Raw genomic sequence first — 22,571 nt, forward strand, 5'->3', positions numbered from 1 at the left:
AGAGGGGGGAGGGGTGCTATATAACGCGAGGGGTGTGAGTAACGAGTAAAACAGATAACTTTTGACCTAATATGCCCCTTATTAAATGTAGACCAATATTTTGTATTATACAATAATTATAAGTATGTCACTTTACTCAAGGAATTAAACATTTTCAAATAAATTAATAGGTCAACACCCCTTAAAGGTTTAGACTCCTCCAGTATGCGAACGAGTGACTGTAGTGAAACAAAGATAGGGGTGGCATTAAATCCTTTTGAGACATTTCTAGGTGTAAAATTTTCAGAAAATGTATTTTATGACTGATATATCTCAGTAACAAATAATTCATATAAATAATCAGTATGTTATCGCAATCCCATCAAAATTATGAATATTCATTGATTAATGTTTATGTCTTTTAAACCTTTACCCCCTGCTCAAACAATAAAGTCGCCTGAGAAACCTAGGCACGTGACCCCGATGCGTTCTTTTTATTGGATTAGACAAGAAGTCTATCCGGCGGCAGCCATCATTGCCGTGGTGAGGGACAAGTTCTCTCGGAATTGGTGGAATATTTTGGCCAAATGCGGCACTAAGTATTAAAGTAAGTTTCGAAGCATGACCAGGGTTATAGCTCAGTGTATGTTTTCTAAATTTAATATAATTTGCAATCGAATGATCACCTCTTAAATCCGTATGCAGTAACTTAAATAGAGATGTGATGACGTTTGTGTGATCACATATGCCCGGTGTTTGAAATCAACACACGGGCAGGTGCTCGTGGCGCTTGACATTTGTCTATTGAAACTGACACGTTGTCATTTTATTATATTTGGAGTGAAAAGCACTATTCATAAATGCTACCTGAAGGAAATAACTGTCAGTAAAGAGATGTGCTTGAGGAAAAGAAAAGAACCATCTGGAGGTCAAGCAAGGACTCCGGTAGCATGATTCTCGCATGCAGTTTGCACATGTATTTCATGGCAGGTGTTTAAGTCTCATCCTCCCTGTTTACTTCGAATATAACGGTATTTATATTTTTAACTGAGTGCATTAATTTTAAACCACAATCATCGTAATGTCGGATGAAGTGAGAGAAAAATACTTTTATCACATGCCCAATATTGAAGTTTGGCTCAGCACTAGTAAGTCTTTCCAGGTGTTTGTATGTTCAAATCCTAAATACAATTGTTCGATCTGTTGCTTGAAGTGTTCTGCATGCCAGTGCTGTGTCTTCTTATCAATAAAACAAATATGAAATGCAATCAAAATGACAAACCAGCAGACTCAATATATGGAACAGGGCTATTAGCATATCATAAGATGTGCAATAAAACACATCTTGCACATATGTCGGTGGCCCTGTTTTGTAAAGTAAAAACTAGAGTTTTGTCAGGTTTAAGCCTAACATGCTTCCACAAGCATGACTCATGGTACTATTGGTAGACAGGTGTTACACACACCTTGATATTGGGAGGTCAGACTATTTGTAAGGTTGATATACCATGTTTTGGCCAAATATACCCAATATTTGTGTCTTAAAACTGTAGAGGAGAATGCCCGAGAAACTATCAATTTCTTAAAAATAAGGGAGCCGAGGCCCTTTATTTTTGAGGAATGGAGAGTTACAGGGATATACCTCTACTTAAAACACATCGCTACTCTTTCACTTTGACTACACTTTCTAAAGAGCCATATAACGTCCATAAAGATCACATCGCAACGGAGCACAAGCAACAGTGTCAGATAACACAATCCACTTTCCATTCCTGCAAAATAATGAAATGTACAATATTTATAGTGGAGGCAGTATCAGTTATCACAGCTGATAACAGCTGATAACACCTGCTCAGTGTAAAGTAAACTAATTTCCATTTGTATGTATGTGGTGTAGACCTGTGAAGATGCGGGGTAGAATAGGTCTTCAGCAACCCATGCTTGCCTTAAAAGCTTGTCGTAAGGAGCTCTAACATGATCAGGTGGTCCAGTTTGCTTACATGGTTGACTCATTTCATCATATTCCAATTGCGATTATTTACAGACCGCCGTCATATAGCTGGAATTTTGCTGAATGCGGCGTTAAACAAACAATATGTGGTTTAGTGTGGTGAATGTCTACATTTGATGCAATATTTAAATATCCTGAAAACTACAACATCAATAATTATGTTGAATGTTTTGTTTTCTTTTTGTTCGTAATAAAATGGTTATATTAGCAGCAATGATCAGGTCGCTATGATGATGACTCGATTTATGTCGCATGTTTTACTTTTGATGTTGTGCTGACTACCAGGGATTTATCCAAGATTCTAAACTAAGTGACCAATATGTATTGTGTACAAAAAAATTAAGATATTATTTTCCTAAATTCTGAGGTATTTTAACATTGCATTCCAGGCAATAATGTTGAACTGAGCACAAATACCTCTTCCTCTATATTGATATTGGTATCAATGCAATATTACAAGTAACATTTGCAAACCCATAACACAGGCAATGCTATTACTTAAATGCATACCATTAGAGATGGAAATATAATACATTAATGAATACTGATGGATTGAGTAATCAATTAAATACTTGCTTTTTGTGACCATTTATTAACTTATGGTCTAATAAATTCCATAAGCTTCTGATGATTTATGTGGGTTCCAAGAATTAGATGGTTTATCAGTACTGTACATTACTAACCATAATATTATAGTTAAGCTCCTTGAATTTCGTATTGGCTCCCTGCAAAACATTAACTATATAATGCTATAACTGTAACTCCCTGATTTTTTAATGTGCAGTTCAGTAGTGCTGATATTTGTTTAGTCTTGAGGCTGAATTTTAACCTCTGAGCAGGTCTAGACAAATCCCTGAAGTACATATGACTTGAATCCGTGTCATCCAATTATCATGACCCTCATATTTGAGGGTTCATTTCTTGTTATTGTGATTATTAATCATGTTAATTTTATTAACCTTCTATTTATTTAAATTTTCAATCATGTGAAATTTTTGTTCACAGGTGCTGGTTGTGCCTAAATATTTCCACACCCAAACATCACAATGTTGCTTCGGCTCCAACAAGCGATACACCTGGTAGACAGTGTCGGATCCAACATGCACAAGATCTCCACAAGATGCAGTCATGGATTCAAAACCGCAGCTCGCTTCTATTGCCAGAAGGCAGAGAAGGAGGCGGTACCAATCCGTGGCACCCCATACAAGAATCTAACCATCGGCGTTCCACGGGAGGTTTTCCCCAATGAACGCCGAGTGGCCCTGTCGCCAGCTGCAGTGCAGAACTTGATCAAGAAAGGCTTCACGGTCAATATACAGGAGAATGCTGGCGTGGAGGCCAAGTTTCTTAACGAGGATTATGCAGCGGCTGGTGCCAATATAAGTGCGGCAAAGGATGCTTATGAATCAGATATTGTCTTAAAGGTTCGGGGACCAGAGTCTTCTGAAATAGGTTCATTTCGAGAAAATGGTACATTGATCAGTTTCTTGTACCCAGCACAAAACAAAGCTCTTCTAGATGAACTAGCCCAAAGGAAGTTGACAGTGTTTGCGATGGATTGTGTTCCTCGTATCAGTCGCGCTCAGGTCTTTGACGCACTCAGTTCCATGGCTAATATTGCTGGCTACAAGGCCGTGGTGGAAGCTGCCAATAACTTCGGCAGATTCTTCACAGGTAAAACAAATATTGCTTGGACAGTTAAAGATCAATGTTAGATTAGCTTGATCAAATAACTAATTCTGACCCATGAAGATAGAATAGGTCTTCCTCAACCCATGTTTTCCGAAAGAGGCGACTTTGCTTGTTGGATCGGGTGGTCAGGCTTGCTGACTTGTTTGATGCATGTCATCGTATCCCAATTGATGAGATCGATGCTCATGATGTCAATCACTGGATTATTTACAGACCACCATCATATAGCTGGAATATTGCTGAGTGCGGCTTTAAACAACAAAGTACAAATGTAATGTACTGTCAACCCTTCACAACAGGAAATAAAAAATCTGTTAGTGTTGTTACTTATTCAAAGCATGAGGTTGTTGTGACATTGATGTCCTTGGGTTGGGCCTCTTTGCTACCAAAAATAGACATAGCCAGAGAACTGTCATATCAAGTTATGTTCCTTTTGGAGAAGGGGGCATGGGTGGCCCAGTTGTCTAAGGTGCCGTGATTCGCTGTGCAGAGTTGCGTCCCTTGGGCACGCCAGAAACCTATGATTGTAGGTTCGAATATTGGTTTGTCAGCACCATACCCGTGCTCGTGGGTTTCACCGAAGTGGTAAACATCTGAGACCTGCATCACCTCGGGTTTTCCTCCCACATTAAGCTGACACGCCGTGATATAACTGGAATAATGTTAAAAGCGGTGTTAAACCCAACTCACTCACTCCTTTTGGAGATGGGTACTTCGCAAAGTTTGCTTTATTTGTTTTTTGTCTGGTCCTTTATTATTAACCATGTTAACAGACTACAGTCGTTAACATAGCTGCAAAATTGCTGAGTGCGGCGTTTAACAACAAACTAAAAATAACTAATTCTATTGAAAACATCCATAATCATGTTTACATTTCAAAACTCCTATTTATATGTTCCAGTTATTTTTACTTCAAATTGTTTTTGTTGTTTTTTAATGTTTCATATCTGAAGAACTTGGGGCTTTTGTTACATTTCTATGTACTACATGAAGAATTTTAATCCAAACGTTATTCGACCTCTATTTTAAAAAAAAACTGTCATATCTTCACTTCAGGTCAAATTACAGCAGCGGGAAAGGTGCCCCCTGCAAAGGTTTTGGTTATCGGAGGGGGTGTAGCTGGTCTGTCAGCTGTTGGAACAGCCAAAAATATGGGAGCCATTGTAAGAGCATTTGACACAAGAGCTGCTGTGAAGGAACAAGTCGAGTCCTTCGGTGCAGAGTTCTTGGAAGTCAATGTGAAGGTATGGCCCCTGCCACTGTTCATGCATGAAGCATTAGCGGTAGCCACTTTGCAGTTGGCATGGTTGGTGATATTTATATTACTAGATGATTACCATTGATCTTTTAATATAATGGTGAAAATCTAGTCTCACCTTTCTGTCCTCATATGTTAATCATTGTCAATGTTGACATCAACTTTTATTAAGTGGCCAACTCTTTTTAGATTTTAAGCTACATATACAGGTGGGATACAGTGTTGTGGCACAACATTGACTCATTCTCATTGGTTGACATTTCTTTCAGGAATCGGGTGAAGGTGGGGGTGGGTATGCCAAAGAAATGTCCAAAGAGTTCATCGAAGCAGAGATGGCACTGTTTGCCAAACAGGCGAAGGAGGTAGACATCATTATCTCCACTGCTCTCATCCCAGGGAAGAAGGCTCCCATTCTCATCAAGAAGGTATGTTCCGCCTCTGTCTACACCATGTGCTCTGGAATATTTATAGGCTGATGCCATACTTCTGATTTTTTTACATTGTTGACGTTGTCTCCTTCACAAGCGTTTTAGGGCCATTTGCTATTTTATTTTCTTCTTGAAATTTTAGACCCATGAAGATTCGGGGTAGAATAGGTCTTCAGCAACCAATGCTTGCCGTAAAAGGTGACTATGCTTGTCGTAAAAGGCGACTAACAGGATCGGGTGGTCAGGCTCGCGGACTTGGTTGATGCATGTCATCGATCCCAATTGCGTGGATCAATGCTCATTATATTAATCACTGGATTGTCTGGTCCAGACTCGATTATTTACAGCCGCCGTCATATAGCTGGAATATTGCTGAGTGCGGCGTTAAACAACAAACCAACCAACATCTTGAAATTTCAAGATGCTCAGACATTAACACTGAGATTGCTGAGTAGTTTTCCATTGTATGGTTTAAAGCAAACTCGGAAAATATACCTCTCGTCAGTCTTGGGTTGCTTGATGCAAGGAAATTGTTCAATATGAATTATGTCCACTCAATGGCAACCATGCCCCTACAAATGGCTTGTGATTCTTAGAAAATAGACATAAGCCAATAGGTAGTAAAAGCATCTGTCTGTCAAGTTTGAATACCACTATCCCAATGTGCGAACCATTACAATTGCAAGATATCATTTGATTGGCATTATTTGTTTATGGTTAACAGTTGTATTCAGTCAACAGTTGTCACACTGGTCTGCATGATGTGCTAACGTTAAGAAAAATGATTATACATAAGACATCATGTTCTGTAGACAGTGCATATGAATGTTTGTTTGTTGTAGTACATGGTTGACTCGATGAAGCCAGGGTCTGTAGTTGTGGATCTGGCTGCCGAGGCTGGAGGCAACATTGAAACCACGGTCCCTGGTGAAATCTCCAAGTACAATGATGTGGTGCACATAGGCTACACCGACTTTCCGAGTCGTCTTCCCACTCAGTCCAGCACGCTGTATGCCAACAACATCTCCAAGTTTCTCCTTTCTATTGGTGGGTATCCTTCAACCTTGAACAGATTCCCTATTGGGGCATGGTTGGCCCACTACCATCTTCCCAAAGCAAGGGAGTTATGTAACTGTAAAAGTCCAATTTCCACCCTTGCCGAACTACACTTGATTTTCTGGGCCCGATTGTAGCACCCACCAGAGGGGTTATGTCCCTCCTATTGACCAATCAGATTCCACCTCTCATATCGCTTTCATTTGTTTCAAACAAAATGGCGGCGCCCAGTCAAGCAGATCAGGCCAATAATCAACATCTATATTGTAATGTCGGATCATAGCTTTTCGGACATCATACGTTTTCGGACAGATATATTTATCGCGATTGCTTGTGCTATGAATGTTTCTTAAGCGTCTGGTGTGGGATCACCTTAGTGCTAAGATCGCTTTGAAAAATGGCACCCTGATCCCAGATGAACCATGATGTCATCTTGTCTGTCAGTACTATACCTTAGGCCATGGTTATCAAATTTGTTACCTGTATCTAATCTGTCGCTTTTCTTTCACATTTATCATGTTGAGCTTGCATGCCATGTTATTGAAGTACTATTCTCAAACACTTAAAAGTTAATGTTATGAAATGACAGATTAACTATGATAATATGAAAGAATCGGGTGGTACCCAACTTCTTGTGAGCAGAAATATTTTATATGTTTATATTTACTCTATCCCAATTTCATTAAAATCATATCTAAGTTCTCGCTGCCACTAAACAGATCTGAGGACATCACATTCGGGTCACGTCAGAACGACCTTTCGCGAACTTTGACCAACCACTGAAATGACTAACAAGAAGTCGACATCAGCCAATTAGTAGAAAGCAGCTTTCTTGAGCTTTACGGCACTTCCATTTCATACTACGCTTGAAAAATATGTCGACACAGTTCTCGATTAAAATTTTGAAAACTGAACAAACATTCGGGAATGTCTGATATATGGTTGAGATTGTATGACAGAGATTGTATGGCAGTGCTTCCCACGTAGTGACGTACTGTGCAACGCCTCCTCTATCAAATGTTTACCCCTCGGAAGCGGGAGATAGATGATAATTTTGACGGAATCAGTCGTACGGGCTGTAACTGTCGTTCAGTATACCCTGTGTTAACGTTGTCAAGGTTGCATGGTTAGAAAACACATTCTGACTGTCAATTTCATGATCTGGTATGCAACGCTTGGTCGGATGATAGGTCGTTCTGACCTGACCCGTAATGAGATGCCTTCAGATCGTTGTTTAGCGAGTTAGAACTAAGATCTGATTTTAATGAGATTGAATCTATCCCTACAAATATTTCCCTAAATGAAATTCCTGTAGTTTTCCTGAAAACAATGGACAATTTGATTCAATAAGTTTGGCATGTGTACAGAGTTGTGTAACACTGTACTGTCGGCAAGGTGAGGAATGCATATTAAACCTGAAACATTTACTAGCCTGACTTCTGATAAGGCCTCTAAAGGGAATGAAGAATTGATAAAAGTGGTTCCCCGTGACATCTTTCACTTCATTGGTTGCAGGAGAGAAGGATCACTACAACGTGAACCTGGAAGACGAGGTAGTCCGAGGCTCCATCATCCTGCAGGAGGTAATCCCTGGTTGTTCACATGGCTTTCTGTAGCTCACCTTCTCATCCGTTGCTCACCTTCACACACTGTAGCTCCCCTTCACATCTGTAGCTCACATTCACGTCTGTTACTCACCTTCACATCTGTAGCTCCCCTTCACACACTGCAGCTCACCTTCACATCTGTAGCTCCCCTTCACACACTGCAGCTCACCTTCACATCTGTAGCTCCCCTTCACACACTGCAGGTCACCTTCACATCTGTAGCTCACCTTCACATCTGTAGCTCCCCTTCACACACTGCAGCTCACCTTCACATCTGTAGCTCCCCTTCACACACTGCAGCTCACCTTCACATCTGTAGCTCCCCTTCACACACTGCAGCTCACCTTCACATCTGTAGCTCCCCTTCACACACTGCAGCTCACCTTCACATCTGTAGCTCACCTTCACATCTGTAGCTCACCTTCACACACTGTAGCTAACCTTCACATCTGTAGCTTTCATCTGTAGCTCCCCTTCACATCCGTAGCTCACCTTCACATCTGAAGCTCCCCTTCACACACTGCAGCTCACCTTCACATCTGTAGCTCCCCTTCACACACTGCAGCCCACCTTCACATCTGTAGCTCCCCTTCACACACTGCAGCTCACCTTCACATCTGTAGCTCCCCTTCACACACTGCAGCTCACCTTCACATCTGTAGCTCCCCTTCACACACTGCAGCTCACCTTCACACACTGTAGCTCCCCTTCACACACTGCAGCTCACCTTCACATCTGTAGCTCACCTTCACATCTGTAGCTCCCCTTCACACACTGTAGCTAACCTTCAGATCTGTAGCTTTCATCCGTAGCTCCCCTTCACATCCGTAGCTCCCCTTCTCATCCGTAGCTCCCCTTCTCATCCGTAGCTCCCCTTCTCATCTGTAGCTCCCCTTCTCATCTGTAGCTCCCCTTCTCATCTGTAGCTCCCCTTATTATTTACAGACTGTCGCCATATAGCTGGAATATTGCTGAGTGCTGCGTTAAGCAACAAACAAACAAACCAATCAGTAACAGCCCTACTTTCTTGGTTTTGCTCAGTTGCTTCCATGCTTTCATCCAAATTTGACAAAAATGAAATTGAAAATGTGCATGTGGTTGTAGGGCAAGTTGTTGTGGCCTCCACCACCACCACCACCACCTTCCCCAGCGCAGGTGGCAGCAGCAGCAGCAGCAGCCTCGGCACAGGCGGTCCAGAAGGAACCGCCTCCACCACCAAACTACTTCAACAACACCCTCAAAGAATCTCTTCTGTACACAACCGGACTGGGGAGTATGATTGGTGAGTGTCTTGTCTGCAACATGTGGAAATGGCAATGCTTGCTGCAATGGCAGCCATTCAGTCAAGACCACCTCCGTGGTCTAGTGGTAGAGAGTCCGCCCGGAGATCGGAAGGTCCAGGGTTCGATCCCCGACCGCGTGACACCAAAAGACGTTAAAAGATGGTACTTGTTTATTACCTTGTCTGGCGCTCAACATTAAGGGGCTAAAACAAGGACTGGTGGGCTCGGAGTCAGTTTACTGTGTCTGAGTGGGGTATTCATGTTAAACTGCGGCATGGTATCTCAGTGAGCAAGCACTATAAATTGGCATCAGTCCGGACTAGTACAAGCAGCCACACAAACACACACACATGTACATACACGTTGCTATATAAGTGCAATAATCTTGGATGCGACGTTAAACCCCATTTCACCCCACCTCACCATTCAGTCAAAACAATACATCGGTTGAAATAAGATCACCTGTTAACAGTAATTGTCATATGTTTTAACGATAACAAAGTTGTCAAAAATGTGATGGGCAAGGTTTTCATTTCAGGTTCATAAAGAATTACAGATGAAAGAATGCATGCAATATGTTGCGATATGTGTCGCAAAACATGAATCATTGTAATAAACTGCAGTAGGAAAATCATGCCAATACCCTTCACCACATGATTGTGTTTTCTTGCAGGTCTTGGTGTGGCTTCACCCAACTCTGCTTTTACTCAGATGGTGACAACGTTCGGCCTGGCAGGAATTGTTGGTCAGTAGAAACCTTACTCCTCGTTATTTGTACGCTACTGTTATGCCTTGCTGAAGATGACACCATGAAACATTGCCATAGAACTCACACAGTTCCAGCTTTATTTCATGTTAATTATTTTCATAGCCAAGTTGTGCTCAAAGCTGCGTATGGAATAACTTCCAAAAGTTGAGTAGCATTCATTTGAAAATAATGTATTGTGCTTAATACATGTAATAAGAATTAGTAATTAATTTCTATTTTTTTCACTATTCAAAATGTATTCATAGGAAATCCTACAACTGATGCCCAAGAGCTGTTCTCTGTAAACTTTGCGGTATAAAGAGTGTTTACAAATTGGAATAATTCAGTTATTAGCATGGTTAGCAATGTGCTGAAGTTTACTGCAATAAGTTTTCTAATCTTGGACCCCTAAACATTATTAACATAAGGTCTACAAGAAGAGTTCTTTTATTAACTTGAATGGGGTTAATTTGTTGCTAGGTTACCATACAGTATGGGGTGTAACGCCTGCGCTGCACTCACCTCTGATGTCGGTGACCAACGCGGTTTCCGGGACAACGGCTGTTGGGGGCTTGCTGCTCATGGGTGGCGGCTACATGCCATCCAACACCGTCCATACTCTGGCGGCATTGGCAGCATTCATCTCCTCCGTCAACATCGGTGGTGGATTTGTCGTCACTCAAAGGATGCTTGACATGTTCAAGAGGCCAGGTTGGTGCAGTCAGTTTTTTACTTCTCCTGCATTATTCCTTAATGCATTTACTGCTTTGCGACAAAAAGAGACAGCGCCTAGCGATGGTCCTGGGTGAAAGAAAAAGCTGTTTCTGTTCTCAAATCCCGCTTTTTGTAGGACCATCACCAGTTTTCATTAATTAGTAGTGATGCTTTGTTAATGTTCTTGATTGGTATTGATGTGTTTCATATCAAAACGATGGTGATACGTAGTTATTTATTATCAATACTATTCTTAATTAATTATTCTGCTTTGTGTTTTATGATTAACAATTAAGTTGGTTGAAGGCTATATATTTTTTTTTACCTCTCAAGACAGCAGTCCAGAATAGAGAAATCCTATTCCAGCAAGAGTTAACTCCCTTGTTATTTTATGTCGATGAGCAGTCATTCACATCATCAGCCAATATTGTGAACACATTGTTTAGTGATGAGAACAGCTTACCAGACTGCAAGTGAGATGTTGGAAAAGTGAATCTGGATTAGGGAGTAAGCATCAATAACATGACAAAATTGACCCTTGGTCCAACAATTTCAGTCTGGAATCAGACGTGATGGAAGACTGGCGTAGACACATTAAACTTGATGATAGATGAACATTGTACACAATAAACTCAGAACTGTACGGGAGCATTCGTCACCACTCACCCCTTTCCATAACCTGCAAGAAGACTCGTCCCCCTATCGATGAATGTTATGTGCGAAAATACGACAAACCAATCAGAATGTGCGCATGATTTCAAGTTCTTCGTCAAAGAATCCCTCAGAAATAATTTGATTTTACATACGTCTTGCATCTAAAAATATACCCAAGACACAGTTACATGTGTTCAATCATACTGTATAATTCCGCATGTCCCGATGTGCTCTAAATTCCATCTGAAATATATATAATATATGGGGAAATATATGTTAACCATTAGGCAACGAGTTGACAATTGTTTTAGGTATGCCCTATAAAAGTCCAGTTTCCACCCTTGCCGAACTAGGCTGGTATTATGAAGTTACATTTTGGCTGGTCTAACAAGTCTATGCATGGTCCAATCAAAATCGTGCAACAAAATTGAAATCCGGTTCGTAAACTGTCGTGCAGATTTCGGTCGATTGCAGGATTTGCAAAGCATGTGCACCGCCAACTCGTTGTCAACCGATATTTTCCAAATCTTTTCATGTTTTTAATCAAGGTGCTAACTGCATGTAAGACCCGTTTTATCACAACATAGACCTTGATTATTGATCAGATCGTCTTGAATGGACGCCACTGTTTTGTTTGAAGCAAATGCAAGTGATACGAGAGGTGGAATCTGATTGGTCTAAAGGAGATGCTTAGAAGGGACGTAACTCGAAATTGCCACTGGTGGCGCTACGATAGAGCCCAGGAATTCCAGCCTAGTTCGGCAAGGGTGGAAACTGGACTTTTAAAGTCAGTTAACTCTCTTGCCTCGGGAAGACTCCACTCCATTTGTTACTTGATCTAACTGTGTCTTCAGCAACCCATGCTTGCTGTAAAAGGCAACTATGCTTGTCGTAAAAGGCGACTAACGGGATCAGGTGGTCAGGCTTGCTGACTTGGTTGATGTCATCATATCCCAATGTTGGGATCGATGTTCATGATGCCAATCACTGGATTGTCTGGTCCAGACTCGATTATTTACAGACCGCCGTCATATAGCTTGAATATTGCTGAGTGCGGCGTTAAACAACAAACAAGCAAACGAACTCACTGTGTCCTGTTATTTCAGATGATCCCCCAGAGTACAACTATCTGTACGGGATCCCGGCTGCAGGATTCCTGGGAGGATACGGCTACACCGCAGCTGCTGGAACCTACCCAGACATCCACCAGATGGCGTACCTGGCAGCTGGACTCTGCTGTGTTGGCGCACTCACTGGCCTGGCATCCCAGAAAACTGCCCGAATTGGTTTGTGCTGTATTATCACTATTATCAGGTGGATGACTCAGTTAATGGTGTGACCGCATTACCTGTTGACGCTGGTCGTTGCTCACAATATCAATCACTGGATTGTCTGGTCCACACATGATTATTTAGAAACTGCTGAATATTGCTGAATGCAGCGCTAACAACCCACAATATACTCAGTTGCAGTCCCCCGAATAGATGTCGTATTGGCATAGTGTGCAGATAAAAACTTGTCAAATATTGACAGACTGGAAATTACAACCATATCAAATGAAAGGACAATCAATAATTGATGGTGTCATAAATCATTGTTCAATTTCTTTTTACCGTATCAGGATTTACATTTCGCTTAATGGCAATACGTCATTTCGTCCCAGCAGCAAGTGGATTCCCTCCGAATCCGGCTTTGTTCATTGGCTAATAATCACAGACCCAAATTCTCTTGTCTTGGTTATGTCACGTTAGATTGTCACCAAAATCCAAATGTAGAACACGATATCTTTGAATGATGGCAGCGCAATACTGTACCAGTACTTGTCAATTCTACAAACATCATATTTTTGGGTGACCCTCCCTTTCGCTCACTTTTCTTTTTGAGTCAATTTTAAATAATTATTGAAATATTTGAATTGATTTGTCTCGGTTCAGGTTTAAGTATTATCATATGTGTTTGAATATTTGCCTCTGATTTTCTTAAAAGTTCTCTAAATAATTGTTTGAGTATGTGCAGGTTTCATTTGTGTTACTTCTGTACAGGTAATGTGCTCGGCATGATTGGAGTGACGTCTGGCATTGCTGCCACTCTCGGGATGTTGAAGCCTGCGCCAGAAACTGTTGCACAGATGGGAGGCTGCATGGGCCTTGGTAAGTGACAACTCTCCTCTTTGGAAGCCAATTCCAAGATCAATGCAAATGCCAATCTGTCTGAATGACGTGTTCTTTTTCTTCTGTAGTAAATTTGCTGTAACCATGGCAACTCTTCTGATCAATGACATTCATCTACTCAACACATGAATCATGACCTTGAACTGACTTGTTTATTTATGAAATGTTCAACTTACAGTTCTATTTGGATAGAAATGTCTGATTTAGTGTGAATGTCTCTTTGACTAAATGCATCTTTATTTGAAGTAGGATCTTTTGCAGTTTTGCATATATCCTTGACCCATATACACTTCTCATTTACGAATGTTTATGGACAATGACTGATTTTGCTGCTGCAGGTGTTTTGATTGGTGCGGTTGCGGCGAAGCGTATCGAGGTGACAGACCTACCCCAGATGGTGGCGCTGTTCCACAGCCTGGTTGGCGCTGCTGCTGTCCTCACCTGCTTCGCAGAGTACCTGCAAGAGTACCCCCACTTCGCCACTGACCCCGCCGCAAATGTCATCAAGACTTTCCTCTTCCTGGGGACCTTCATCGGTGGCGTCACCTTCACCGGGTCTCTCATTGCTTTCGGAAAGCTGCAGGGTGAGCGCGACCCTCGTGAGGCAGTCTCACAGCTCGTTACCTTTATTTTCTCTAGAGAGAGACTGTCCCAGTTGTTTGCCATTGCATAGCTGCCAACTGCCCCAATTTTTTCTTATTTGTTATGAATTTGTAAAACAAAAAAATATGATTTGTTCCTTAATTCGTAAGAAAATGATGCCAATCCACCCAAAACATCACAAAGGCTAAATTTTCATAGACATCGGCAAAGTCTCTACTCATTTCTGAAAGGTAGTGGGAACTTCCTGAACTGTGTTCCCGGAGAACAGAAAACATCTTGCATGAATGCACCCCTGGACTGCGCATGTGCACAGGAGTCATGTGACCAAGCCCAGTTACACGTCACTGTCAAATTATCACACCTTGTGAATGGTTGGGGAATATTTTCTGACCTTTTGATCCGAGCCATCCTATCAAAATTAAACCAGAGGGGATAGTCGACGCCTCGTCTATCTCTCTGTTATCATTTTGTTTCCTGAGCGTAACTCAAAAAACATTCAATATCTTTCAACACAACACAACAGATCCTGAAGTACTGCCTTTTGAGATTTGCAGACTTTTGGCATTTTTATTTTTCTCGATTTCCATGGAAACAATTTAGACTAAATCTGTAAAGGGAGGGCAGGTGTTTGTGATGGATCTGGGGGGGCTCACTAGTTTGGACATGTCACAGTTTGCATTTTCCAAATAATCACAGAACAGGATATCTTTGTTCAACAATAATACTATCAATTTATTTACATGTTACATTATCAAACACTCAATTTAGCAAGTATATATATTAATAAAGATATATACTATATTACTTAATAATTATATAATGTATCTAAAACAGCGCCAAAGATAGGTTTGTGGCAGCGTGTTAAGACATACTCACAATACAAAGCGACTGCCTGCATTCACCGCTCATCTCGATCTAACCGTAAAAGCAACAAAGACGTCACAACCAGCTGATTGTCTCTAACACTAAACAAAGCGTGATGTCACAGCTGGTCATTGAACGAATATTCACCTTGACATTATATTATGACACAAAGCATACAACTAATATAATAAATTAAGAAACTGACTGAAGTAAAGGAACTCAAAATACGGCACTTTATGCAATAATTGTAATGCAACTGAGGGAACACAAATATCGATGACATCATGATCATAAAATAGCGCGGCCCAGTAACCTGGGATGTCAGTCTGTGCAGTCCGTCATCAAAATACACCTTACGGTAATTTACGGCAAATTAAACATAATTCCTTAATTCCTATTAAGTTGTTACTCACGTAAACACAAATGTTATACACAAATTAACTTGTAATAGTGCCTATAACAGAAGATAAACAATGACTCAAAACAGGACAATGCTATGCACAATAATGAGAACTCTTGAACCTAACAGTGTTGTTTCTGGAGCACAACTTGAAAACTGTGAAAGACTTTTCATCCAAACCTGGTACAAGTATTAACCAAGAGCTGAAGTGGTGCCTGTTTCTATTAAGGAATTTTTCAACATTTGATTTTTCCCTGTTTCAATGGAAACAAGTAAGACTTAGCTGAAACAGAGGTAGGTGTCATTTCCGGAGCAGAACGAAAAAACTATTCAAATTTTCATCAAAACTTGTGACTTTTGCTATTTAGGAATTTATTTATTTGTAAATTTCTTTCCTGTTTCCATGGCAACAAGTTTGACTTTGACTCTTTTCATAGTTTTGTGTTTGTCTGGACTATACCTTTAAAACTAATAGGTTTACCTTCATAACACTTCGCACACACAAAGACCAGTCTGTCAAATGGTGCCTTTGCTTCGTAGGGGTGTTTAGAATTTTTCCATATTCCATTTCTATGACAACAAAGCTGTTCATTATGGTGTGTTTGTCCAGACCATGCCTCTAAAAATAATCGGTACTCTTTCATGAAACTGCACACACAAAGACCAGGTTGTCAACTTCTGCCGTTTCCTACTCAGGGAGAATTTGATATTTTTTCTGTTTCCATGGCAACAAGTTTGACTTTGATTCTGTTCCTAATGGTGTGTACCTGCGTTGAAGTACAAAGTTCTGAATCATAATTCCATTGTATTGATAGCTAAGTAACTTCTCATGTATAGGGACAGACAGATTAGATAGAAATTCTCTCATCAAGTTGGACTTGACAGTCAGTTTTTTGTTCTTTCGAATTTGGGGGCAGTCAGGTAGCCTAGTGGTTAAAGCGTTCACTCGTCATGCCGAAGACCTTGGTTCGATTCCCAACATTGGTACAATGTGTTAAGCCCATTTCTGGTGTCCCCTGCCATGATATTGCTGAAATATTGCTAAAAGCGGCGTAATACAATACTCACTCACTCACTCACACACTCTTTCGAATTTGGGTGGAATGGGGGGCAGTTTTCATCTTCTGATGACTCTTGGTCAAAATGAAACCTTCCCTTCAGTTCTTTGATTCACAAAAGATTAAAGTGGGATGCTGGCAGTATTTGTCACAAGTAGAATCAGAAAACTCACTTGACCAACCTTCACTTAGAACAGAAATAATTATTTCCCACTTTCAGGTAATTATGTGGCTATTATCCCATATGACAACCAACTTCTGAAATGAGACTGTTTGTGTTGATGTTTTATGTTACGTTTATTTTTACCACCCAGGAGTCCTCAAGTCGGACCCACTACTCTTGCCCGGCCGCAACATGCTGAACATGAGTATGATGCTTGGCAACGTAGGCGCCATGGGCTACTTCATGTACAGCCCCAGCAGTGCTGTGGGCCTCTCCATGCTTGGGACCACCACAGCCCTCTCCAGTTTGATGGGCGTCACTCTCACTGCTGCCATTGGAGGTAACACCACTCATACAGACTGTAGTGATGCAACGCCACGACACACCACGCCACTCATACAGACTGTTACTGACGCCACACCACGCCATGCCACGCCACGCCACGCCACGCCACTCATACAGACTGTAGTGATGCCACGCCACGCCACGCCACGCAAACGCCACACCACGCCACACCATTCCGCACCATTCCACTTCATACAGACTGTTACTGACACAACACAGCACCACACCACACGTACAGACTGTTACTGACACAACACAGCACCACACCACACGTACAGACTGTTACTGACACAACACAGCACCACACCACACGTACAGACTGTTACTGACACAACACAGCACCACACCACACGTACAGACTGTTACTACACAACACAGCACCACACCACACGTACAGACTGTTACTGACACAACACAGCACCACACCACACGTACAGACTGTTACTGACACAACACAGCACCACACCACACGTACAGACTGTTACTGACACAACACAGCACCACACCACACGTACAGACTGTTACTGACACAACACAGCACCACACCACACGTACAGACTGTAACTGACACGCCACGCCACGCCACGCCACGCCACGCCACACAGGGAGTTACTGTGTATAAACATAGTTGATCAAGTAACACTTCCAGGAATGCTATTGCTACGAAACTTGATTCCATGTGTGTTGTTCCTAGGAGCTGACATGCCAGTGGTGATCACGGTGCTGAACAGCTACTCCGGCTGGGCGCTGTGTGCCGAAGGCTTCATGATGGACAACAATCTAATGACAATCGTCGGTGCCTTGATCGGTTCATCTGGTGCCATCCTGTCCTACATCATGTGCAAGGTGAGGGAGCATCAAGTGTACCTAACATGGCCAGCAGAAGTGGCAGAGGGCACCTGCTGTTAGTTACACCGTCATACTGCCCACTGTCAATAGTCTGTATACACTCTGGGGGCACAGGTGGCCTAGTCGTCTAAGGCGCCACGATTCGCTGTGCAGAGTTGCGTCCCTTGGGCACGCCAGAAATCTATGATTGTGGGTTCGAATCCCGGTTCGTCCCAATTATGTTTCTAGGTTTGTCAGCACCATACCCATGCTCGTGGGTTTCACCGAAGTGGTAAACGTCTGGGACCTGCATCACTTTGGGCTTTCCTCCCACATTAAGCTGACATGCCGTGATATAACTGGAATACTGTTAAAAGCGGCATTAAACCCAACTCACTCTCTCACTCACTGTATGCGGGGCGGTCGGGTAGCCTAGTGGTTAAAGCGTTTGCTCGCCACGCCGAAGACCCGGGTTCGATTCCCGACATGGGTACAATGTGTGAAGCCCATTTCTGGTGTCCCCCGCCGTGATATTGCTGGAATATTGCTAAAACCTGCGTAAAACCATACTTACTCACTCACTCACTCACTGTATATACACTCTTGCCAGTAGATTCTTGTGTAGTAGCAGTGTGTATGTAAAGCATGTAAAGGGAAGTAACTGCATGCTTTTTTGGATTACAGTTTTTTAAAGTATTGTCGCATTTCACTGCCGGGATTCTGTGTTCGAGATGCGGAATATTTTTTTATTTGTTTTAAAAAGGAAATAAAAATGAAACGTGCCGTAGACTTTATAATGATGTGGGCGGTGCTTGAGAACCAAGACTATTATAATTTTTTTAGACTGAGGTACTTGTCTACAGTGTCCGAAATAACTGCCTGTCTGCCCTCGGATGGTAACTTTTCTATCAGGCTGCATGAAATTTTTGTCCACCTGCCCGATCTGTCATAGATTCTCATGTAATTGTTTGCATTATTTCAACTGAAACAAGACATGAGCTGTCTCTTATTTTTCACGATTATTTTCATATTGTTGTCAACGATCCATTGTTAGTGGATGAAGGGAGGTAACTCTATCTTTGTGTAACCTATGCTTAAATTGGTCAGGTAACTTAGAAGATGGGCAGGCAACATTTATGTGAAACCTGCCCGACTGCCTTTTTGGGTTTTATAATTATTTCCAACACTGCTTGTCAAACTAGGTATTGTGATGTTTCAGGCCATGAACCGGTCCCTTCCCAATGTTATTCTGGGTGGCTACGGAACCAGCTCTACCGGGAGAGGCAAACCCATGGAAATCACCGGAACTCACACAGAGGTGAATGTTGACCAAACAGTCGAAATGATCCGCGAGGCCAAGAACATCATTATCACTCCTGGCTACGGCTTGTGTGTGGCCAAGGCACAGTACCCCATCGCTGAGATGGTGACATTGCTTAAGAAGAAGGGACATAACGTACGCTTCGGAATCCACCCTGTTGCTGGTGAGTGTTTGTGTGGCAGCGTCATTGTTGCCAAGAAGTGCTCTTTAATTTCTAAACCACGTTGTTCGTGGCAACTTAGTTATTTTGATTTCCTTTCTTGCTGAAGAACTTAATTTTGAATGATTCATTTGCTCTACAATTTGCTGTACATAGTTGCCTACCTTTTGCACGGCAGGACTTCATGTTTATTCAGATCAAATGATATTGAGTCCACACTGTGGCCAGTCATTATTATATGCTGGCCAGATAGACAAGCCACTTACAATGAACACTTGTCCAGTAAGGCTGCATCGAATACACTATGAGGCGAATACGATTTGTATCACGAATATAGGGCAACGAGTACGAATATTAATTCAAGAATACAATAAAAAGTCAGAAGCTGATGTATTATTTGTTATATTCAGTGAAACATTAACAACATAAATTATTTGACATGGTTTGTTAATGATTAATATATTATACATTGATATAATGCACTTACACAGGTTCTTGTATCTGCTCAAATGTGACAATGATCAGTGAGCACAAAACTGTCAAATTAAATAGTATAAGAGTGATGTTCTAAAACCTCCTTACTGTCTGTTGCTGCTAGTCTGATGGTAGAGCAGTGTTAGAAATTATGGGGCTCTTGGTGTCCTTTCAATGTTCACTACAGTGCGCGTCCGGTGAAGATCCGGGATAGAACAGGTCTTCAGCAACCAATGCGCGCCGTAAAAGGCGACTATGCTTGTCGTAAGAGGCGAGTATAAGAGTATTGTCTTTTGAAGAAATCCTTGCATATAATATGTTCTTATGGATATTTTTATGTAAATGCACATGCTTGCATATACATAAATATTCGATTCTAGTGGCCACGGTTCGATTCTCCGAATAAGCGAGTGAATTGTAACAGCCCTATTGTCCAGTACATATGGGGATTCCACGGTAGAACTGGTCTTCAACCTTTGCTGGTCGTTCAAGGCAAGTGCCTGGATCAAGTAGCCCAGCTCGGTGACTTGTTTGATAGCGTGTCAACATGCCCTTGAACAATAGTAGTTTAGAAATATTAACATATTTTTAAGGTGTGAGATATTTACTGTAATTAAGTGGATGTTTGTGACTGGTGTTCTCTGTTCAGGGCGTATGCCTGGTCAGCTGAACGTGCTGCTAGCTGAGGCGGGTGTGCCCTATGACATTGTGTTGGAGATGGATGAAATCAATGAAGACTTCAAAGACACCGACCTTGTGATGGTCATTGGCGCCAACGACACCGTCAACTCTGCGGCCGAGGAGGACCCCAACTCCATCATCGCAGGGATGCCTGTGCTGAGAGTGTGGCTATCCAAGCAGGTATGTGGTTGCTTGTCATCCCTCATGTTGTGACCAGTGTCGATTCCCAGGTAGACCAGGTCCGAATAGCATGTATTTGTTGTTAGAAGTGATTTAAATGGATTGGTTGGTTCTAGCTTAGTGACTTGCCATCAAAGTTTGATCATGATAACAACCCTTAGATTATCTTGTCCAGACTCCACAGGATGCCTTGATGTAGCTGAAATATAGCTTACTGCTGTGTCAAACAACACTGATGTAACTCACCAGTAATACCTACATGAGTGTTACTTCTTTGAGTGCCATTTAGAAGTTGGAATGGTAAACTAAGACAAAATTGTTATGGATGAGCAACTTCATTCATGTAGGTATTACTGGTGGGTTATTAAGCAGAACTTTTGACCTGAATGTTACAATTCTGCAGTGTTTTTGTCAAATTACTTCAGCAGAAAAATGCAAAATTCTGCACGAGTTCTGATACCAGCATGGTATCGCAGTGGGCTAGTTCCTGCACGCAGCAATGCATGTCGCTACAAAAGTGAAATAACCTTGAAAGCGATGTTAAGCCCCATTTCACCTCATCTTACTTCACCTCAGACAAATGCTATTCTGTTTTAATTGGCAAAACATTATTATTGTTACTTAGCCTGCATTACATTATGCATATTGTTGCTTTCCACAAATGATCACACAGGGGTATGGGAGGTAACTCCAGGGAGTGATCATTGGGATACTACTGGTTCAACAACTTTTTTTATATCAAGAATACAGTCCTCTAAGTCTTCTTTCCATGGATAGTTCGACCTGAAAAAACAATAGGCATCATGTAATGCAGGCTAAGTATTAAATTGAGAATATATACAGATATTCTAGTTATTAATTGCCTACAAGAACCGGGTTTGATTGTGTGTCAGCTCTCTCGACGAGACTTTACTTTTCAGGTTGTTGTGATGAAGAGAACCCTGGGTGTCGGATATGCAGCGGTAGATAACCCAATCTTCTTCAAGGAAAACTCAGGCATGTTGCTAGGCGACGCTAAGAAGACCTGTGATGCCCTTTTAACTAAAATTCGTGAAGATTATGAAGAATAATGTAGTCTATAGGTTGTTGACATCATGTACATTTAGAAATCGGCCAATTCATAGTCAAGATTGAGGTAGCTGTCGCATTCCCAGGATCTGATGAAACTCATCTGAAAGATGTAGGTCTCCAGATTTTCATACACATTTCAATAAATTCCAGGGATCTGATTTTGGGAGGATGTCAGCTACCTTGAGAAATGAATTGACTGTCATGACTGCGTGTGAGACTGTTGTTTAACACAGTAGCAAGTGCTTGACGAGCGTCTGAGAAATTGTTTAGTGTATTTTATATTTTTCATCTATTACCATGCGATCAAATAACAAAGAGCTGCTTCGCGTAAGGGCTGGAATCCCACTTGTGAGATAGTTAGAAGTACTTGAAATGACTTGTATTATCTTGGTATATTTATCAAGCATTCCGGTCAGGGCTTGGGACTTAAGGTTGTTTTCTACTGAACATCTCACACAAAAATATTTCTTTAACAAAAATGACTTTCGAGTGTCATTAAATAAACTGAGATCTACTTTTGTTATAAAGCTGGGCTGTTGTATTTATGTGACCAGTGAACCACATAAAGTGCTGTGTTAATTAAGTGCTAGCACACTGCTGTATTTCTCCACAGTTGAGGGAGATGTATCGGTGCGAGTCATACAGTGTGTTACTGAATGAGGTGAATAAAATTCTAAAACCTCCTTATTGTCTGTTGTTGCTATTCTGATGGTAGAGCAGTCTTAGAAGTTATGGGGCTCTTGGTGCCCTTTGAATGTTCACTACAGTGCGCGACCCGTGAAGATCCGGGATAGAACAGGTCTTCAGCAACCAATGCGCGCC

The 22,571-nt window shown here is 41.6% G+C and overlaps 1 protein-coding gene across 1 annotated transcript; it reads left to right on the plus strand.

The window, feature by feature from the left end:
* Positions 1 to 464: 464 nt before the first annotated feature.
* Positions 465 to 22,432, plus strand: LOC124143767 (NAD(P) transhydrogenase, mitochondrial-like). Its single transcript, XM_046512855.2, has 17 exons — positions 465 to 586; positions 2,996 to 3,664; positions 4,739 to 4,926; positions 5,210 to 5,365; positions 6,211 to 6,415; positions 7,940 to 8,007; positions 9,136 to 9,313; positions 9,988 to 10,059; positions 10,543 to 10,773; positions 12,537 to 12,716; positions 13,473 to 13,580; positions 13,940 to 14,185; positions 16,841 to 17,029; positions 17,729 to 17,880; positions 19,082 to 19,346; positions 20,467 to 20,678; positions 21,599 to 22,432. Exons 2-17 carry the CDS (start codon positions 3,037 to 3,039, stop codon positions 21,746 to 21,748), a joined length of 3,228 nt encoding a protein of 1,075 aa, XP_046368811.2. The 5' UTR covers positions 465 to 586; positions 2,996 to 3,036; the 3' UTR covers positions 21,749 to 22,432.
* The last annotated feature ends 139 nt before the right edge of the window (positions 22,433 to 22,571 follow it).

This window comes from Haliotis rufescens, unplaced genomic scaffold (assembly GCF_023055435.1).
Source record: "Haliotis rufescens isolate VD_foot unplaced genomic scaffold, xgHalRufe1.0.p SCAF_1, whole genome shotgun sequence".
NCBI lineage: Eukaryota > Metazoa > Mollusca > Gastropoda > Lepetellida > Haliotidae > Haliotis > Haliotis rufescens.

What these genes read in the sequence shown, in the direction of transcription:
- LOC124143767 (XM_046512855.2), top strand. Translation starts at nt 3,037, where the DNA reads ATGTTGCTTCGGCTCCAACAAGCGATACACCTGGTAGACAGTGTCGGA. An exon ending in CTTCGGCAGATTCTTCACAG is followed by an intron (nt 3,665 to 4,738) that starts GTAAAACAAATA and finishes TCTTCACTTCAG; the next exon opens with GTCAAATTACAGCAGCGGGA. An exon ending in CTCCCATTCTCATCAAGAAG is followed by an intron (nt 5,366 to 6,210) that starts GTATGTTCCGCC and finishes TGTTTGTTGTAG; the next exon opens with TACATGGTTGACTCGATGAA.